Below are 20,556 nucleotides of genomic sequence, written 5' to 3'. Positions count from 1 at the left end.
GAACCAGGTGCCAGTGTGCCAGTTCGGAGTTGGTTCGACTGACGAGCCTTCTAAGAACCGGTTTGTCTTTCCACATGCTAGAGAGCCAGCACAGAGCCAGGTCTTATGTCATTGTATACATCTCATCTTTCTCAGCAACACTAGCGAGGCACCGGGAAACACAAACACAATGGACTTGTTCGAGATGCATCGGCGCTGAGCAGACCGTTCCCTGTATGATATAAAAATACCTCATGAGCGATTCAAAAGCATAAGGAGTTGTATGCTCTCATTGTACTTTGATGTCATGCGGCGATCGGGCTGCACTCTCGAACAAGCCTTCCATCAACAATGGCGAACAAACCTCACCCCCAGCCGCTGACGCAAGCAGTTCTTAGTTCTAGCCCAACAATGATTTGGTGCTACTTAAGAACCACTTTTCCTGGCTCAGAGCTGGTGCTTTAGGTGTGGAAAGACAAAGAACCAATTTCAAACTATAGGCTCTAGCTCCGAACCATGCAGAACCAGCAGTGGCTTGGTGGAAAAGGGGTAAGATAGACCTTGGTGGAAAAAGGGTAAGATAGACCTTGGTGGAAAAAGGGTAAGATAGACCTTGGTGGAAAAAGGGTAAGATAGATATGCTCAAGCACCTGCCCTTTTGGGCTCTCACTAGATAAGTGCCACTTTGCAATAAATATTTTTATTTTATATTTTTAATTTTATTTAAAATTGGTCCCTGACATCAATTCTCAGTTAAGTGTGTGTCCAACTGATTTTAAGTTCTAATTCTGCCAGTCCGCCAAGCCCCTGCCCCTACCCCTCTTTGAAATCACCACAGTTAGTCCAAGCCAATTGTGTGCCTTGTGGACATAGACTGTAAAAAATATGGACGTAGTGTCCGTTACATCACCCATAGGATTCCGATAAGCCGACCTGAAGCGTAAAGTATAGACGAGCTGGTCGTTGCCATCTTGGCAACGCGTCATCTCGAGTCACGTCAGGATAACAGAAACGGGACAAAGAGGCGGGATGTGGGCGGAGCTTAGGTGACACAATGACTATAGACAGCAGATAAATGGCTATCCACCTGCCCTTAAAGTAACTACACTCTTAATTGCTGAACTTTTAAGGCTTTATAAAATGTAAACAATTTACCACCTCACAGTTGTCATGAAGGTCAAAATTAGCCGTATAGACCAAAACTACAATTTGTACCAGGCTGTAAACATGTTTTTTTCTGCTGTAAAGTTGGGAATTTTAACATGGGGCTCAATGAGATTCTGCTCCCTTCTGGAGCCGGTCCCTAGTGGCCAGTCGAGGAATTGCAGTTTACATTACTTCCGTGTTGGCTTCAAGAGAGACTGCGGGAGGTTGCTGCTTACTTGTGGAGCAGCATGTCCGCAAGCTTTACTTTGAGTTAGTTTTGCACTGTTTCTAGTTCAGTTTCGTTGTCTCAGTTCATCACACACCATGATTTTTGATTTGCCCTGAGTGTCTCACCTGTGTTAATTACCTTGTTTAGTCCCTAGTATTTCTTGGTTTATATATAGCCCTCATTTTCAGTTGTTGATTTGAACATTTTCAATTACAAAAACTAAAATAAAAATAAATGAATGCTAAATAGATGTTCCTGTAGTTCATTATACTTTAATTTCCCAAACAGACTTATGCAGTCACACAAAGTCCACACTTTAAGTAAAATTTACGATGTCTACTGCCAACAGTAAACTTAGTTCAATTTAGTGGCGCTCGGGTGGTAGTTGAAATGTCTGAGGATTGTTCAAATGCGCTCAGAAATACTCTCCCCCCTATCCATTTCTCTTGAACAAGAAAACTTTTCCTGGATCCATTTATTTCCAAAGTTAATTTGAGTGAGTCTGGAAAACATTACCAATGGCATTTACCTCCCTGATCCACCAAGGCCAATCTCACAAAGGCCAACAAAAAAAGAAAGTCCCTCTACTTTTTATCTATGTTTTTAGCCTTCACACCTTCTCTGTTCCATATTTGACTGTAAGTTCATGGCCTATCCATTCACAACTATCAGCCGACCCACTCCAGCATGTTCTGGCCAGTATGTGTATAAACACTCCAGACCACACATTGCTTTCTTGGTCAGACAGGAAGCAACCAAGTAAGTTGAAAGGAAGTGAACAACCCCCGACTAAGCTACTCGTGCTGCACACTGAACCAGGAAGTGCTTTGGCTCTGATCACGAACACACCCTAAAGCTTCCTTTTTTACACAACACCCTTCCGCTTTCAGAAGGGCTGTCCATAAGCGTCAGCCTTTCTTTAGCAATCAGAATGCAAAAAATAATCATTTTTTTTAATTGCACCTAACACCTGTTCTACTTTTAAATGAATCAATAGATTTGCTCCCTATCAGTTCTGACTCTCGTCTCAATTCTATTTTTTTTATCACCAAACATGTCATATTATCAACATGTAAATTCTATGTGCACATGAATGGTATGCCTTCCAGCCTTGCCTTTCCTGTGACTGTTGTCTGTACTTGAGGAAAAGGTGGGTCCACTCTGACCTCAGTCACACACACTGACACACACATTGCTATTTTCAATGAATCTCCCGCTGTAACTCTATGACCACAGCCACACTATCAAAATCTACCCACCCTTTGCCCATATGAGAAGCTGGAGGACCTTGGGAACACAGGGCTAGGGTGGTTTTCATAAATAATGAGACTGTGATATTGTCAGGAAAGAATAACTGGATCAAGTCCCTGAGAGAAGCAGCATACACTTTTGTGGACTGGCGAGACTTTTAGACAGCAACAACAACATTTATTTAAAACGTTTATTTGTACAATGAGAAGCTAAATACAAATTTCATTAAAAAGTTTATTTGTACAATGAGAAGCTGTAAGGTCTCTTAATTCAAACTAAAAACCTCACTAACTGGCTACAATGTGTAGTCTCCTTGCAACAAATCAGCATTGAGCACTGGTGCTTTATGAATCGACAAAAGGAGGATTTCATGCTTTCCTCTTAATAGTAGGCAGAAACAAATCTCACATATCAACATCACCATTTTTTGTAGTTTAGACGGAGGAGATAATGGTATCGTATTCAAAAACTTGCGCTTTAGGGGTCGTTTTCAACTAAAAAAAACGTTGTAGGCCTATGCGTTTTGGCCTTATATTTAGCCGACAATGCCACGAAAATGCTATAACTTCTCTGTGTAAACTACATAAATGCTAATTTGTGGAAAAAGTCATGCACACGTGTATTAAAGTAAAGTTAAAGTAAAACCATTCCTGTTTTTAGCACATCGTTTTCATGTAAACATACCCTAGCTGAGGCATAATGTACCCACCCCACCAGAATTATGCCTTTTTAAACATCTGAACAAGCGATCCTGTGTGTTAAAACTAATGCCACTAAGTTCCACATGCCAGCATGACTAAACTTAGTGTATTTCATTGACACAATATTTTAGTTTGCCTTGATTATATCAGATAACATTTTAGCTGTCATTTGCTCATGTTACAATGTGCCCCTCACATGTTACAGTGTAACCCATATGGGGCATGTTGTCACATTTTACTTCCATTCTTTTGGGGGGTAAATCAAGTAAAAAGCATACACTGTATTAATAATAATAAAAAAAAAACAATTGTAGACATGTGCGAAATTAAATTGTGAGGGAAAATAAATAGCCTACTCTATACCATAAGTTGATTTACACAAACTGAGAAAGTCAAAACCCTTGACTGTGAGAGATGTTTAAACCATCTTAGACCAAGAGCCACGTCTTGTGAATTAATTATGAAAAAAAATCTGTAAGTCTGTTCAAAACTTTTTTCAGTCAGTTACATGAAAACATACATTGGCCTATTTATTTCGAAAGGTAAGACTGACTGCCCCTTACACTAACTTCTAGTGGGACATACTACATCTTAAGATACTGTCATAACATAAGGGTTTATGCAACTGGCCTCAGCAAACCATCTAAGGAAATTTAAAGATGTTTTCCCCCACAGCAGGGATCATGCTTTTGTGTAAAACAGTTTAAAGGGATAGCTCACTTTGAAATTTAATTTTGATATGTTTTAGCTTACCTCATGGGCATCCGAGATGTAGGAGTATTTGTTTCCCCAGTAGTTTCAATTTTGATCATTTAACAAGAGTGGTGTACAAGAGGTTAAAACTATATAAATACTGTTTGTTTTCTCAAACCACTCGTTTCTTGTCTTAGGCCATCAATGTGTACTTACGATGGGGGGTTCTTTAATTTGGACTTCTCTGTGTATGCTCTTTGAGGTGGTGACCATAGACCTGCATTATGTGAGGCACAGACAAGAACGGTTTGACCTAAAATGATCAAAATTGAAACTACTGGGGAAACAAATACTCCTACATCTCGGATGCCCATGAGGTAAGCTAAAACATATCAACATTTAATTTCAAAGTGAACTATCCCTTTAATAAAGGGTTATAATTGTAAACGGGTTTATTCCGCCACCTGCTGGACATCTCAAAATACTTGTTCACTTTAAAACTTCAAAATCTTGACACACACACACACACACACACACACACACACACACACACACACACACACACACACACACACACACACACACACACACACACACACACACACACACACACACACACACACATAATTTTAAATGTTACCGAAAAAATAAACACTTTACGAAAGTAGCCTACCTTACTGCAAGTTAATACATTTTAAATGATAAATACCCTGCTCGTTTTGCGGTTACAAAAGGTCTGCTGCATGCCATTGCAAACATTTATTTATTCTTTTTGTAAGCAACGCTACGTATAAAATGCAAAAATACAAAACATCAATCAATTGAAATGTGAGTGTGATCAGCTGTGTCACGTGACTAGCACATTTGGTGATTTACGCAGCACATATAGAAAAGAAAACATCAAGACAAAGAGGCACGATTCCTCTGTCAGCCTTTTTCCAGTGTGTCCTCTCATTTTTACGAGTCAACTCAATATCCGATCAGTGACTGGCCCGCGTCCTGACTATCTGTCTACAGAAATATTTTCCTCTGGTTTGTGTGTTGATGTAGGCCTAGCATGCCATCGAGAATCGGAGGAATTTGCTAAAAGTAAGTAGCAAATAACAGTCATTAAACATTACATAATCAGATAGAAATATGGGGCAGCATGAACCATATTACAAACATTGTTTCTTACATTACTCGATTTAATGGGAATTTAAATGCACTTGTTAAGCATATTGACGTATTTCGAAAAACAAAGGAAAGATAATTTTTTTACACAACATTTTGTTTGCCTGCACCAACTCAAACTTCTTTTGTTTTAAACAAATAAACTATATTTCAGAACACATTTGTGCTTTTTTGTAAATATGGAAAATTATCAAACGCTCCGTTGAATAGAATAAAGACATGAGTATTTTGGTGTGGGTGAAACAGGGAGGTCCGTTCGATGCATGCATGTTAATTGAAGTGAATCGTTCTTTTGATTCAATTCTTTTCAATGAACCGTTCACTGAACGATTCGTTCGTGATTCATATTCAGTCGTCAACACGTTGTTGTGGTTCTGATATGACTGTTTAATCCCAAAACATAGTTAATATTGTACTATATATTTTTTAGATGTAACAACAACTAGGAATTTAAACTTAATAATATTACACCATTTACAACGTAATAACAGGAATACATGCCCACTGCATATACATACAATACGCCTCATTTTATATGTCTATTACTGGAACAGCTTATGTCTGTGACTATGGAGCTAGAAATATGACAAAATGATCTGAATTTGAATTGAATAAATCTGAATTATTGACAAGTGTAATCTAACAAAACTGAATATTATGTTGCATTTTACATAGTTCTGAATTTGAATTTTTTAAAATGTTGAATAGAACCTTTGAAATTGAACACATCTGAAATGTTTTTATGTCGAAATTGTTTAGACATGTATTTTCAAACAGCAGATATTTTGTTCTGAATTAATCGACTGGAAATATTCCGTTTTTGAAAATACAGATTCAAGATTTCAGATGAAGAAGAAATTCAGATCATCAAATTCAATATTCTAAAATTCAGATCATCAAATTCAATATTCTAAAATTCAGATCATCAAATTCAATATTCTAAAATTCAGATCATCAAATTCAATGTTCTAAAATTCAGATCGCAGAAATTCAGATCTTACAGAAAGTAGGCCAGAGGTCATCAGGGAAGAGTAAAGGATGTCAGAAAAATCCAATGGAGCACCATATCTGATCATTTCATTTCCTATTTGTAATGGAAGAAAGAGAAAAGATCAAACAACCCCTTTATACTTTTTTGTTTATTTTAAATTAATGCACAGAAAAAGAGATTTCGGCTAGATTTCTCATTTTTCGTGCGTGATTTACAAATCGCTGATTAGTGAAGAAAATCTAAGCGTTTGACGTCATCTGTCGTTCTCAAGGGTTGAATCCAAAATCGCCCCCATAAACCCTCACTATTCCCTACTTTAGTCCACTAATACAGTTAACTCGAAAAAGTGAATGAATGTAGATGAATGAGTTTTCTTTCGGGGGTGGGGGGTGAAGTTGTTAACAATAATAATGCTCTAATGATGCGTGACCTATTTTTTAACAGTCTATGGCGTGACAGTCACAGATCACTGTAGCCCTCGGTTCAAACAAACGGCAGCGCTCATGACATGAACCAATCACCTCTGCTTTACAGCACGAGAGAAATCATGAATGAACACACAGGGCTGACTATAAGGGCTCCACATTATCTTTGTCTGGGACAAATCAAAGAGGGTTTTACTTTCCCGACAGGACAAATAAAACATTAAAATAACCAGATAATTTATTTATTATTATATTCAATGTAAACAGCGACTGATAATGGAGTGGATCTCTGGTAACAAAGTCGCGTTGAGGCTGGCGCTGCCTATCTCTTTGTGAGACATTCGTGGAGAAATCAAAACAAGTGAGCAGCAATCTAAACGATTTCAAATAGCTACATTGCAATCGTAAATTGTGTAGCATAATTCATTATTAGGTACTTACATTTTAGATTCAAAAACCTTATTTTTTTTCTATTTCAACTATGATTTCACCAACGAATATAGTTCCAAAGGAACAACACTCAGCGCGGTGTTTTGAACTGAATGAATCAGCGTTTTGAATGAATCATTTGAATGAACGACTCAATGACTCACTCATTAAGACGATCTTTTGCTGCCACCTATTGGCGGTTTAGTTTCATGTTTAAAAGTATCATTGCATTTTTTTATTTGTATATTCAAACATTTAGAACATCAATCTCATAACATTATTCATTGCTGTTTTATTTTTGCAGTTTAAATTAATTAATTTGATTGGTAAAAGCCATATAACTGCATTTATTAATCAAATGTAAGAATTGAACATGAAATGCATACATTTAATAAGATTTTAAAAAATGGCCTTAATAAAATGACATAACGCCCTGGGGTAAATATCACAAATATGCAGATTTAATTAGGCCTATGTAAAAGCTGATAGAACACTGATGAGAATATTACTACAAAATCAATATATTTATACCACCAAAAATCCCCCCAATACACTGTACAGTACATACAATTTACTCTGTTCTCTACCTGATAGGCCGGATTTTGAAACTTGTTTGCAGGTATTGAGGGTATAGGGGGCGATTTCAGATTCAGCCCAGGTCTCTTCAACAAAATAGTAGTCTTATAGCAGTAGAAGACTACCGCTTCTTAAACTGTACTGGGCATGTCCTAGATCAGGCAACTTCTCTGTGCAACTTAACCCGTTTCACAGAAAAAAATGTTTATCTGAAATATAAAATATTAATCAGTACCCAACCTTATTCAATTGTGCGGTAAACCACACGAAAAATGAGAAATCTAGCCGAAATCTCTTTTTCTGTGCATTAATCTAAAATAAACAAAAAAGTATAAAGGGGTTGTTTGATCTTTTCTCTTTATTCCATTACAAATAGGAAATGAAATGATCAGATATGGTGCTCCGTTGGATTTTTCTGACATCCTTTACTCTTCCCTGATGACCTCTGGCCTACTTTCTGTAAGATCTGAATTTCTGCGATCTGAATTTTAGAATATTGAATTTGATGATCTGAATTTTAGAATATTGAATTTGATGATCTGAATTTTAGAATATTGAATTTGATGATCTGTATTTTAGAATATTGAATTTGATGATCTGAATTTCTTTTTCATCTGAAATCTTGAATCTGTATTTTCAAAAACTGAATATTTCCAGTCGATTAGCCTAATTCAGAACAAAATATCTGCTGTTTGAAAATACATGTCTAAACAATTTCGACACAAAAACATTTCAGATGTGTTCAATTTCAAAGGTTCTATATTCAACATTTTAAAAAATTCAAATTCAGAACTATGTAAAATGCAACATAATATTCAATTTTGTTAGATTACACTTGTCAATAATTCAGATTTATACAATTCAAATTCAGATCATTTAGTCATATTTCTAGCTCCATATGTGACTGTGTGTAGAACATGTAATTGAAAGAACTGGTAATAATATCCCATGCTTGCATGTCAGACGCCACGTTATGACGTAATTGCGTAACGACGTATATTAACAACAACTGAACTATATATATTTTTTTAAACTAAACCACTCGAAAGAACCGATTCGCTTAAATGATTCGGGCTTACTATCATAACTTTGTATGGTCATGCATTGCTGTTTTCCTGCACCTTTATCAAGTACCCTGAATTATATAGCTTGTTCACGCATTGTTCTAAGCAGCTTTATAGAAAAAGTTCACATTGTAAATGTTTTTAAAAAAAAAATTAATAATCGCATATGCTATTCTTTTTTAACGGTGTTCTATATGTGTATTTGATCATATAGCTGCATTTTTATTCATTTTTTGTGTGCGTGTCTTTGAGGGAGATACAAACACATAGGGAGGAGGAGGAGGCTGATGCATGTTTGTTTAAGCAGGAACCACATGACCGTCTTGCTCGTAATGTGTTGTGTTTCTCTAATGGCAGTCAGCCATCTCATCTCAGCTCAAATACCTTGCAAATTAAGGATTAATCATTCTCTACAGTGTTAACGCAAGATTTCCAAGAGATCTGACGGGCATTACACGAGCCAGCGATGCCAGGTAATATTTGCACAGTTTCCGTAGCTTTCCGTATCTTGTCTTCTCTGTGTGTATTTGGACGTCTCGACTTGACTCCTCGGCTATTCTGTCGCTGTCATTGACTGGACACTGTCTTAATGTCAATAATAAGCGGTTCCGACAGCATATTCGTGCAAACTGAGTCTTGATTGTACGTCATTTTGGAGTGCTTTACGCAACGTTACACGCTAACATTGTGTTATTTGCAACTCGTATTTGTGTAACGTTAAGTTCTTAACGGATAACCCACACGTCATATCAGGGGGTGTTGTTGAGGCCCACTTGAGCTGTCACTGCATTTCTCAACACGACCTTTATGGCAGTTTACTCATTGTTATGAGCCTTATCCTATTCGGAAATACAATGGAGTTATATTCGCGTTGCTAAGAGCCAAGCTTGTTTGTCTAAACAAGTTATTCTCCCTTTTCTCGGTGTAATAGGCTACTGTAAAAGTGGATTAAAATTGGCTTGAGAGTGTTAATAAAGCTCGTGCAGGAAACAGTGTAACTGTAGTGGATAATCAGTCTTTGTGGTTCGGGCAACTTCAATGCCTTCGTTTTAAAACGTACGCTATTCTTTTATTATTTTGTTTTTTCTTTGCGAAATACTTTTACTATTTTCTATTTTTTTCACCTCTGGACAAATATCAGAGTGCGTGTCTAGTTTGTGTTGAAGAAGGGAATGTTCTGTAACTGTTCGGGCTATTGTTTTGATTTTTCTGAGACTGGTGTCTGTATAAACACACATGCAGTGGCATGTTGTTGCATAAGCTTCAGGTTTTCTGCAGCCTGTCACACATGCTACACCTCTATTTTGACGAAAATGTAACTTGTATAACCATTACCATTATTAGCTTCTTACATCAATCCTGTTGCCCTGACCTATAGCTGCTTGTTTTGTAGGGTTGAAACAGTGACTCTGATGGTTTTTTTTGGATGGTTTGACAAGTGAGCTGATAAAGATTTACTCTCTAAACAAAATAACACCTTGGTCGAGTTGACCTAATATATCACTGCATATTTTATTGCATTTGGGGCCATAAACAGTCTGTAGTACAGAAGTGTAGACTAGTTTTAGTGAACTCTAGTTTATGGCAGTGGACTATGATGCATAGATGCTTGTGATTTGGCCTTGTCCTATATTTTAAAATGAGGGCAGAATGAGATTCAAAAGAGAGTAAACATACGCCTGTAGCACAGTTTTGGCAGTAAAGCTGAGTGTTAAGAAAAGGGCTCTAGTTTATCAAGTCAAGTCACCTTCATTTATATACAGTTTTTTACATTGTTTCAAGCAGCTTTCAGTGATAATTCGAAATGAATGGAAGAGGTTTGGCTGTACAGCAGCTCTTAAAAAATTGTATTGTCCAACTAAGTAAGTAAGTAAGTTAAAAAAGTTAAAACTAAGTAAGTTTTTGATTAATTTGCGTTGTAAAAAGTCATTAGTTATTTACTTGACAACATTACTTCAAACTAGAAAAAATAGAAAACTTTTAATGCGTTCTGGCCGTTCATTTGCATGGCAACAGTGTTTGGTGGCTTGAGAACGCAAACTTTGAAATATATATATATTTTTTTTTAATTTTTTTTAAATAGTTTTAAAACAATACCATTATCATCTTTGTGTAGACTTAAAAAAAACTAATCTGTTAGAAGGGTGACGGCATGCGCATAAGCATTACGTAATTAAGTCTATAGGCAAGCGTGTATGTGCGCAGGCACATACTTTTTCTTTACAAAATGACCACCACATTACTTGTCTGGCATGTATAATATAGCATTTTAGTCATTTCTGCAGATCCATGTGAACGGCAATCATGTGAAATTGTGAAGTTTGTCAATTTTAAAAATGCTATCTGTGGCTGGATTACATTTGCTTCCCTAATGGCCTAACATATGTGTCTAAAATGTGACACTGTGAGGAAGATGCTACCCATTCACTAGGGAGTTTTTTTTCCCTCCTCATTGGCTACGTTCACACCGTCACTGCAGTGTGAACGTAGCCAGTGAGGAAAACAAAAATCACTGTTTGGGATTGACTGCATTTACTTTTTACTTACAAGTGTGAGTCTCAAAACATACTGTTCACACAGCTACGACAGTCGAGACAGTATTATATTTGTGACTATCATCCAAAGAGGGTGATGTCTAAAAAACAAAATCACATTTGGCATGACAAGAGTCCAGTTGAGGTGTGAGTTCATCCATCCAATCTCCATTAAAAGACAACAGCTTTTATACCTGAGTGCAGCATTTGAGTCGCGTACAGACCACAAAACTAACAGGAGCAACTCCAGAGGAAGAACGTGTCTGGATCGAAAACCTTCAAATGAAATGGCTCTTATCTGTGGCTCAGAAATCACACATAAAAGCCCTCTACACTGACACGTGCAGTGCCTTTTTTGTACACATGAAAGAAAAAGAACGGTTCAGTTGACACAGCAAAGGTTTTGCATGCATGCAGTTGTGAGTCCTGAAAGTGTACAGCTGCAAGTTTGGTTGTAGATTAGAATGCAGTTTTCAGTTCAGTAAATAAATAACCAAGCTGTGTGAATGCAACCATATTAAGAATTCAAATACTGTGCCAAACAACTATATTCTGCATCATAATTGACTGATTTTGAATGCTGTGTACATTGAGTCTAAATAGCACTCCATAATGACATGCAAGGCACAAAGCGTAAAATAGATAATACACACATTCTAGGTAAAATAAGTTTAGATTGAGCTAAAAATTGTTTTTTCCAACAAACTGTTGGGGTAATCCAAGCCAATCCTAAAGTAATCTAATATATAACATATATACATTATATATAAAATATATCAGGGATGGAAATTAGCACCAGCCAAAAGCAGGTGATTTTGAGTTGTGGCGGGTAAACTCGCTTCACCTACCGGCCACCATGGTGGGTAAATAAAAATAGCATACTGTTTCAACTCTTTGTAAACTTTATTCAATGCATGTGAGTGCTGCCGTATGTTCGAATATAACCAGTCATTTTCGCCGTCATCACCCGGGTGTAGTGCCAGAAGACGCAAATGAGAACTCTCATGTAAAGATCTGTCTCTGTGCACTCATCCGAGAGCACGCACACGTCTCACAGCGTGCAAATATTGAGTTCTCTTTCAGGTCTTTGCGCTTAAACAGACAAACTCACACAAGAAGTATGTCGCATTTCCCTGCATTAGGTCTTAAAGGGGCAGTAGTCTTTACTGCTGTCTGTTTAATGTCAAACAAAAGATAGACATCACTGACTGCTCTTGTTTGTATAGCTTTTGTTAGTTTAATAAGGATTAATGTTTAATTTAAACAGTTAAATATGCAGTTATTTTACATTTGATTACTTTATTAAATTTCTGTACCTTTCTGTAGGCCTGTACATTATTATTTAATGTACACATGAGTGAGGTCGATTAAACATTTTAATTTTATTTTATACTGTGTTTATTTTATACTGTTTATACTTATGACAGTTACACAGTCCCATTAGCCATAAATGCAATGGTACTAATAATTGTCCTAATTTCTTTTGGTGTTTCGGTTTTCGGCCTTGGTTTCCTCTTTCTCGGTTTCAGCCAAGAATTTTGATTCCGGCGCATCCATACTGACAATGTTCTGCTCGGTATGTCATCAACACGCTTCAGAAGATGCCAAAACGAGTAGTTTCATTGTTGGGACTAAAAACCTAAAATTGGAAGCCATAAAAGACCACGAATCATCCAAAAGCCACATCCAGGTAAAAAAGAGTGCACAGAGCACAGAGCCCTACTCATTTAATGAAATGTATAAGTCCATGGTTTGTGTGAAAGAGAAAATGTCAGTATTTCATTGAGACTTGAGATTAAATAAATAATGTTGTTAAATAAATATTGTGTTTTAGGGGCTCTGGTTGGTTTGTTCGGAAAAAACATGTTTCCTTGTGTTCAAATATCAGAGATTACAGGATTGATTTGTATTGCTGGTACACTATGTGAAGCAATGCATGCATTTGTAAATGCTTACTACAGTCATGATCACTAGCTCTGCCATCTAGTGTAGACATGTCTGTCTGAACCAGCTATTGAAGAGGTGGCGTGATTGTAATATTCTGGGTTAAAAAAAAAAAATTATTGAGGCTGCAAAATGTTGATGGAATAGCCCAAAAAGAGTATTGTAACATGCAATGCTGAGCCACTGTTATAACCCTTGGATCAGTGAAGTCGCAGTTTGTTTAATGTGTCTGTTTGCTATCCATCACCACCTGTCAGGTGTGTGTTTAAAGCCCCCACTCCTCCTCTCAGTTGCTCATCCTGTCGTCATCTCTCACAGATGAGCTTATTTCCTTCAGTCATGTCACAGCTATTATTAAGTCTTAAGTCTCTGATCTCTCATGCATCGTGTGTTAAGACAGACAGCAACAAATATTCTGTTAGTCTGTGGTTGCAGCAAATGAAAATTTAGCTGTACCTTCCTACAAACTGAGTACTGCAAAGAAACACAGTATACATTGCCTATTTTAAAATATTGGCATTAAGCCACAATAAATCAAACAACAGTATTTTAAATACTGCAGCTCAGTAAACATTAGTCACATGGCTTCAAATGTTAAAATTCAGCAAGACTCTTTCACTTATCATTTTGGAAACTACAATTTTAGTTTTAATTAGCCTACATGTTGTGTAAAAGTGTCTTAACATTTGGCAGTTGCTGGTCAAATAATGAGTCAAGATAGAAATGTTGCAAAATGAGGGCTTTTAGTAATTATTTTTTTTATTAATAATCTGCAGACATCCTACCTCTCCCGGAAGGTCTGGCTCCCTGATGCCCGAAAATTATATACAATTTCCCAGTAACTGAGTGAGTGAGAGAGAAAGGCTGTTATTAAGTTTCCCTTTTTGAGTGAATTGATCACAGGTGGTCAGCTAAAACGCATTGCCATTAAACTCGCTATTATCACGCTTCAAATACATCTTCTGTGAGCACTTGTGGATTTTGTGGAGACCCCTGCCTTTCCTTTTACGTCACTCTGAACCACATCCCTTTCGGCGTACAAATACTACAGGATTAATGAAGGTGGCTCATGCGAATTAATTTAATAGTAGGCCTAAAAAAAAAAAAAAAAAAGTATTGGGTAGGAGAAGGGAGGTTGGGTTGTTGTTTAATCAGTCAGGTTAGAGAAAAGACTCAAGAAGACTGTTTTTTAGCTCATGGCTAACCTGCTCCAGAGCAGGTTTTATTCTGTGTTAGACTTCGCAAACCATAACTGCACCAATCAGCTGCGAGCAAAGTGACATCTAATGCAAGTTTGTCACAAATTAAAGCAGTTTATACTTAAACAAATTGAGACAAAATTGTCCGTATTTCACCCGCAATCATTTATTATATTTATATTGTAATAGTTATTTGTAATTCTTATAAAAAAAATTATATGAATTGACAATTAACATTAACCTTTTCATTTGAATTAATAAATATATAAAGCTTTTAAAATGACTAAGATTACATGTTTTCTTTTGAGCTCTTTGTGAACTTATTTTAATTCAGTTGATTCACTTGCATCAATGTAGTCAGATATTTTAGTTTAGATACCTTTTCAAACTTTCGCTGCAGCAGCTGTGTTTTCTTGCCTTGTTAATGCCTTTAAATGCATGATATTTTTTCTTAATCTTCATCAGAGAAATGAATTGTGCCGGCTCTCTCGTGAGAAGTGAATCAAACCGACGCTCACCGTGTTCCGTGTGATTGGCTGTTCACTACACATCTCACACTTTCAGGTGCACATGCTTCAGAGTTAAAAGGATAGTTTGCCCAAAAATTTTAATTATACCATAATTTACTCACACTCAAGCCATCCTAGGTGTAATATGACATTCTTCTTTCAGACGAATACAATCAGAGGTGTATTAAAATGTCCTGGCTCTTCCAAGCTTTATAATTGCAGTGAATGGCAGCCCAAAATATGAAGGCTAAAAAAGTGCATCCATCCATTCTAAAAGTAATCCACACGGCTCAGGTTAATAGAGGCCTTCTGAAACAAATCGATTGAGTTTTGTAAGTAAAACATACATATTTAACACATTATAAAGTAAAATATCTAGCTTCCGGCAGATTGGGCTTAATTTTGGGCTGTCATTTATTGCCATTATAAAGCTTGGAAAAGCCAGGACATTTTATTATATAACTATAATAAAATATTAAAATATAAATATGTATTCGTCTGAAAGAAGAATGTCATGTATACCTAGGATTGCTTGAGGGTGAGGAAATCGTGGGCTAATTTTCATTTTTATGTGAACTATCCCTTTAATCATAAACTCTGGATCAAACAATCCAGGTTGGATTCGTATGGTTTTGCCAACTCTTAAACTTTAGTTTGTTCAGCTAGCTTCATGCAACAGGCAGTGTATAATTATTGATTGAAACACAGTAACCACTGTGTGAAGGTGAAGGTGGTGTTAAGATTCTTCAGTTCTTTTATTTTTATGCATCAGGTTCATGGTTCCCTCTGGTGTTTACAGCAGGCATTACTGTTGATTCATCTTCAGCCGAGTGGAAACATGCATATGTTTTGAGTTGGTTGCGTTTCTGTTTGTGTACTTTAAAAAATGGATTGTAGAATAGGGTTTAAGATGTGCAAGAATGCATTTATTGAGAAAAAAATAAAACTAACCAAACATTTATTTGGAATATACATTACATTATTAGTATGTGCTGTTTTTTAATTTAGTGATTTTTATTTTTTTTGGTTTTCACACTGGTTGTATTATTTAGTATATGATCACCTATAACAGGGCGTGTTCAGCTATGTTCCATTATTATGAAACGTGATCCTGTCCATGATGTACACAGTGAGTAGGTGAGTTGTCAACCCGTATTCTGTAGTCTTTAGCATTATACTATAATAAACAGCTACTCGCCTCATGCCGTCCTTTCAGCAGCCCTGCTCTTGTTTTTCTGTTATCTTATTTCTTAATTTTAATAAATGATTAATCCAATTCTTTATTTTTATATTTGCTATTCAATGTGTAGATGGATTCAAATAAATTAATACTTTTTATTCAGAAAGGACTGATTAAAAGGGGCAAAAGTGACAGATGTTGTTAAAAAAATCTTGGCTATTTGAAATAAATGCTGATCTTTTGAACTTTTTCTTGATCCGCTGTTTCAAGCTTTCCACAAAAAAAAGATTAAGCAGGACTGTTTTTAGTATTAATAAAATATATAGAATAGAAATCGTTTTTTGAGCATCAGCATTGTAGAACGATTTCTTAGTAGAATTATGTAACTCACACAAGGTGGGAGTAATGGCTGCTGAACATTCAGCTTTGACATCACAGAAATAAATTATTTTACGTAAACTTATTTGAAAATATCTTAATATAGAAAAGTTATTTCGAATTGTAATATTTCACAATATTACTATTTTGTACTGTATTTTTAATCACATAAATGCAGCCTTGTTGAGCATAAGATACTTAAAAATATATCTTATCAAACCCAAGCCTTTGAATATGTGTGTGTGTATTTAATAATACTAAATATGTTTTTGGAATGGATGGTATAGCTGTATCATCGTGTGTGTGTGTGTGTGTGTGTGTGTGTGTGTGTGTGTGTGTGTGTGTTCTGTCTAATTAGGTCAATTTATTCTTAGTCAGTTAGAAAAGTTTCCTCTCTTTGTACACACCAGATTTCTGTATTTTTTTTATGTCTGACATCACTTGCAGAATGTTAAATTCCAAGTGGCACTTTTAGTTTGCTTTTCTTGAAACAAAGAAAGAAGTATACATTTGAATTACTTCTCATAATGGTTGATTAAACAAAATATTAGACTGTATGTATTCTTCATCATGTTATTGCTACCAAATTAAGACATGATTTCAGCGTTGGTACATCCATGATATATACGTTGTTTATCTTTTTCAGAGCCAGCAGAAATGAACGGGCCTGACGTAGCAAAGACGCCGGGCAGTGGGGTTTCAGGAAGTGAGGGAAAGGAGCCAGTAGCCAATGGGCATGCAGAGATTGAGTCCAACCCCTTTGCAGAGTACATGTGGATGGAGAACGAGGAGGAATACGATCGGCAGGTCTGTAACACACAAGCTCAGCAGTTGATCAGGTTGGGTTTCATGCCTTAGACTGGGGCGTGTGTTAGCATTCAGCAAAGTTTAGGTCAGGTCATAGAGTTCTGGCTCTTAAATTTGCCAGTGTGTTACGGCTTTTGTTATTTTATTTTTTGAAGTGAACTTTTCCCTTATTGTCAATTTGTTTTTATCTCAGGTGGAGGAGGAATTGCTTGAGCAAGAGTTTTTGGAGCGCTGTTTCCAAGAGATGTTGGATGAGGAGGATCAGGATTGGTTCATTCCTGAAAGAGACCTACCATCAGTCGGACAGATTCAGCAACAGCTCAACGGACTTACTGTCAGTGACGGCAATGCAGAAGAAATCTTGGTGAGCTTTAAATCTTAATGGACATTCAGTGTATAAAATAGCAAAATAATCTTAGAAGTATAGTACACCCAAAATGAGAATCACCCTCATGCTGTTAAAAATTTGGCAAACATGCTTTTCTTTTTCATGCTCCCTGGGCTTGGATCAATCTTCAAAATGTAGTTAAACTAGAGATGCTGACATCTCTGAGTACTTTTAAATGTCTTTTGCAAACTGTTTTAAGGGAGTCTTGTAAGTGCTTTTACTTTTATTAATTGTTTTGAATTTGTGAAATTCTATGTGCTGCCGTCTTGACCAGGTCTCCCTGGAAGAAGACATTGTGATATCTCAATGATCAGAATCTTCCTGGTTAAATAAAGGATACAGACAAAATATATTTTGAAGACTGCTTCAAATGGTTTTGTTCATATAATGTAAGTCATAGAGTGCAAAAGTTGAGATCCTGAAGTAAAAAGGACATTAATTTGATTTCCATTTTGGTTTTGGACTCCAATAGAGTGCAACAGTGCCCGATCACTCTTTCAGCGGCTTGGTATTCTTCCCATTAATTTCTCCCATATGGATTAATTAAAAAAAATATTTGTTATAGCCAATGAACCAAACCAGCCAGCTATGCGCTGAATTACGAAATTACAACTGGTATTGTGTGTGTTTATGTAAGTGCATTATACCGATCAGGCATAACATTATATCCTAATATTGTTAATGGTCCCCCTTTTGTTGCCAAAACAGCCCTGACCCATCGAGGCATGGACTCCACTAGACCCCTGAAGTTGTTCTGTGATATCTGGCACCAAGATGTTAGCAGCAGATCCTTTAAGTCATGTAAGTTGTGAGGTGGGGCCTCAATGGATCGAACTTGTTTGTTCAGCACATCCCACAGATGCTCGATTGGATTGATATCTTGGGAATTTGGAGGCCAAGTCAAAAGAACTTGATGTTGTGCTCCTCAAACCATATCATCACACTGTCACTGCCAGCTTACCTTCTTCCGATAGTGCATCCTGGTGCCATGTGTTCCCCAGGTTAGAGACGTGCACATGCACCCAACAATCCACGTGATAGCATGATTCATCAGACCAGGCCACCTTCTTCCATTTCTCCGTGGTTCAGTTCTGATGCTCACTGATGTTTCGGCGATGGACAGGGGTCAGCATGGGCACTCTGACTGGTCTTGGGCTATGCAGCCCCATATGCAACAAACCGCAATGCACTGTATTCCAACACCTTTCTATCAGAACCAGCATTAAGTTCTTAAGCAATTTGAGCTACAGAAGCTCATTGATTTGATCGGACCACACGGGCCAGCCTTCACTTCCCACGTGCATCAATGAGCCTTGGCCACCCATGACCCTGTCACCGGTTCACCACTGTTCCTTCCTTGAACCATTTTTGATAGATACTGTCCAATGCAGACCGCAAACAACTCGTGATGAAGACAAAATCTGTGCAACTGACCTGCCATAATGTTATGCCTGATCGGTGGGGACTCGGAAGACTGACTAAAATCTTCCTTGCAGAATAAGTTATTTTTTTATTTTATTTTTTTTACCAGGAATTCTGCTGTTATAATCATTTAAAAATATGATGCCATTTAACATCCATTATAACAACCTTGCAGCTTACAGTAGGTTGGTCTTTAAAGGTTTAGAACTTATTGTTCAATATCAGTTGATCAAATGGTATAGACACAAATTATATTTTATATTTCACAATAAATAATATTTTAAAAAATAAAGCAGTAATTTGTAATGTCTAAAATTGTAATGATATCTTGTAATTGATTTATTTTTTCTTTGTCCCCAGCAAAAGAGCATCTTAAACCCTGAAGCCAAGGAGTTTGTGCCAGGGGTGAAATACTAAGGATCATCGTTTCTCCTCTCTCATACAAACATCTGATCATATACTCAGAGACTGTTGTGCCCATGTTTTTGGATGGTCACATAAATGCACTCTTCTACACAATTTTGAAGGGGCAGGAATACAGAATATTATTTTTTTGGGAGGGGGGGCAGGAATACAGATTTTTTTTTTGGGTGATTGTCTATAAGCTTTATATTTCTGTTATGTATAAACCAAGGGTATTAAGTTGAAACATGACCTCTAGGAGGTGCTGTGACTAGCTAATATCATACTCATTACCAGGCTGTTTTATGTTGTTCTACCCTTGATGAAAGGGCTGTTCTTGTCATTGTTTCACAGTTTGTGCCTGATCAGGTCTATGCTTTCCCTCTGCTGTTTTGTTTTTTTAAATGGATATTTTGTAGCAGGAAAGTTTTGATGCATCAGTTCACATTCCTGAGTTTCAAGGGGTGTGGCCATAAACAACTGGGGGTGTGGCTGGTGGTGGGCGCAGCCCTTTGCTTTGAATGGAATGCTGAGGAAAGGATGTTGGTGAATTCATGTGAATTCAGCTTTTGATTTTGAATTAAAATCGTTACACGGAGGACTGAATTTCATTTAAAAAATGGAAGGAAAAATGGAAAATAAAGAAGAAAGGCTTGTACCCAATTGGACCATTTCTTGTGACTGGCTGTATCTGAATTCTATCAGTAAAATGTGTACTGAAACTTGGTATTAATTCTCACATTTGCATTACCGTTAAATGCGATCTATTTCACATATGCATGAATTGATTTACATATGCATCATTACATAATATTAGTTAGACGTAATACATTTTTTTACATCTAACTAGTAGGCCCACACAGCATGGCATTCATTACAAATTCAAGTCTCATTCAGAAATCCCTTTATCTCTACTTTATATCTTTAATTCATTAAATAAATATTAGCAGCACTATATTTTACAGCAATTACTTCTATGCCTGAACATCAAGATTTGTCAATATTATATAAACATTGTTTTTACCTATGTATAACTTTTGACATACCAAAAAGACATCGAAAAAAACAATCTATGGAAATCCAGATGTAGTTGACATGAACGTCTGCCATGATCTTAATGGCAAGTTATAGAAGAA

General features: G+C 36.6%; 1 protein-coding gene across 2 annotated transcripts; it reads left to right on the top strand.

Moving 5' to 3' along the window:
• The first annotated feature begins 4,954 nt into the window (after positions 1–4,954).
• On the top strand, positions 4,955–20,093 carry LOC137063037 (polyadenylate-binding protein-interacting protein 2B-like). Of its 2 annotated transcripts, none has more exons than XM_067434165.1 (4): positions 4,955–5,088; positions 17,048–17,208; positions 17,402–17,572; positions 19,379–20,093. In XM_067434165.1, exons 2-4 carry the CDS (start codon positions 17,059–17,061, stop codon positions 19,433–19,435), a joined length of 378 nt encoding a protein of 125 aa, XP_067290266.1. In that variant the 5' UTR covers positions 4,955–5,088; positions 17,048–17,058; the 3' UTR covers positions 19,436–20,093. The 2 variants fall into 2 exon arrangements, with proteins under 2 accessions (XP_067290266.1, XP_067290186.1); XM_067434085.1 differs by lacking the exon at positions 4,955–5,088 and adding an exon at positions 8,938–9,130.
• Positions 20,094–20,556: the final 463 nt, after the last annotated feature.

The sequence above is a fragment of the Pseudorasbora parva genome, chromosome 1 (genome assembly GCF_024679245.1).
Source record: "Pseudorasbora parva isolate DD20220531a chromosome 1, ASM2467924v1, whole genome shotgun sequence".
In the NCBI taxonomy this organism is placed as follows: domain Eukaryota; kingdom Metazoa; phylum Chordata; class Actinopteri; order Cypriniformes; family Gobionidae; genus Pseudorasbora; species Pseudorasbora parva.
Note: the sequence above shows the minus strand (reverse complement) of the source record. Positions and strands in the feature narration are given on the sequence as shown.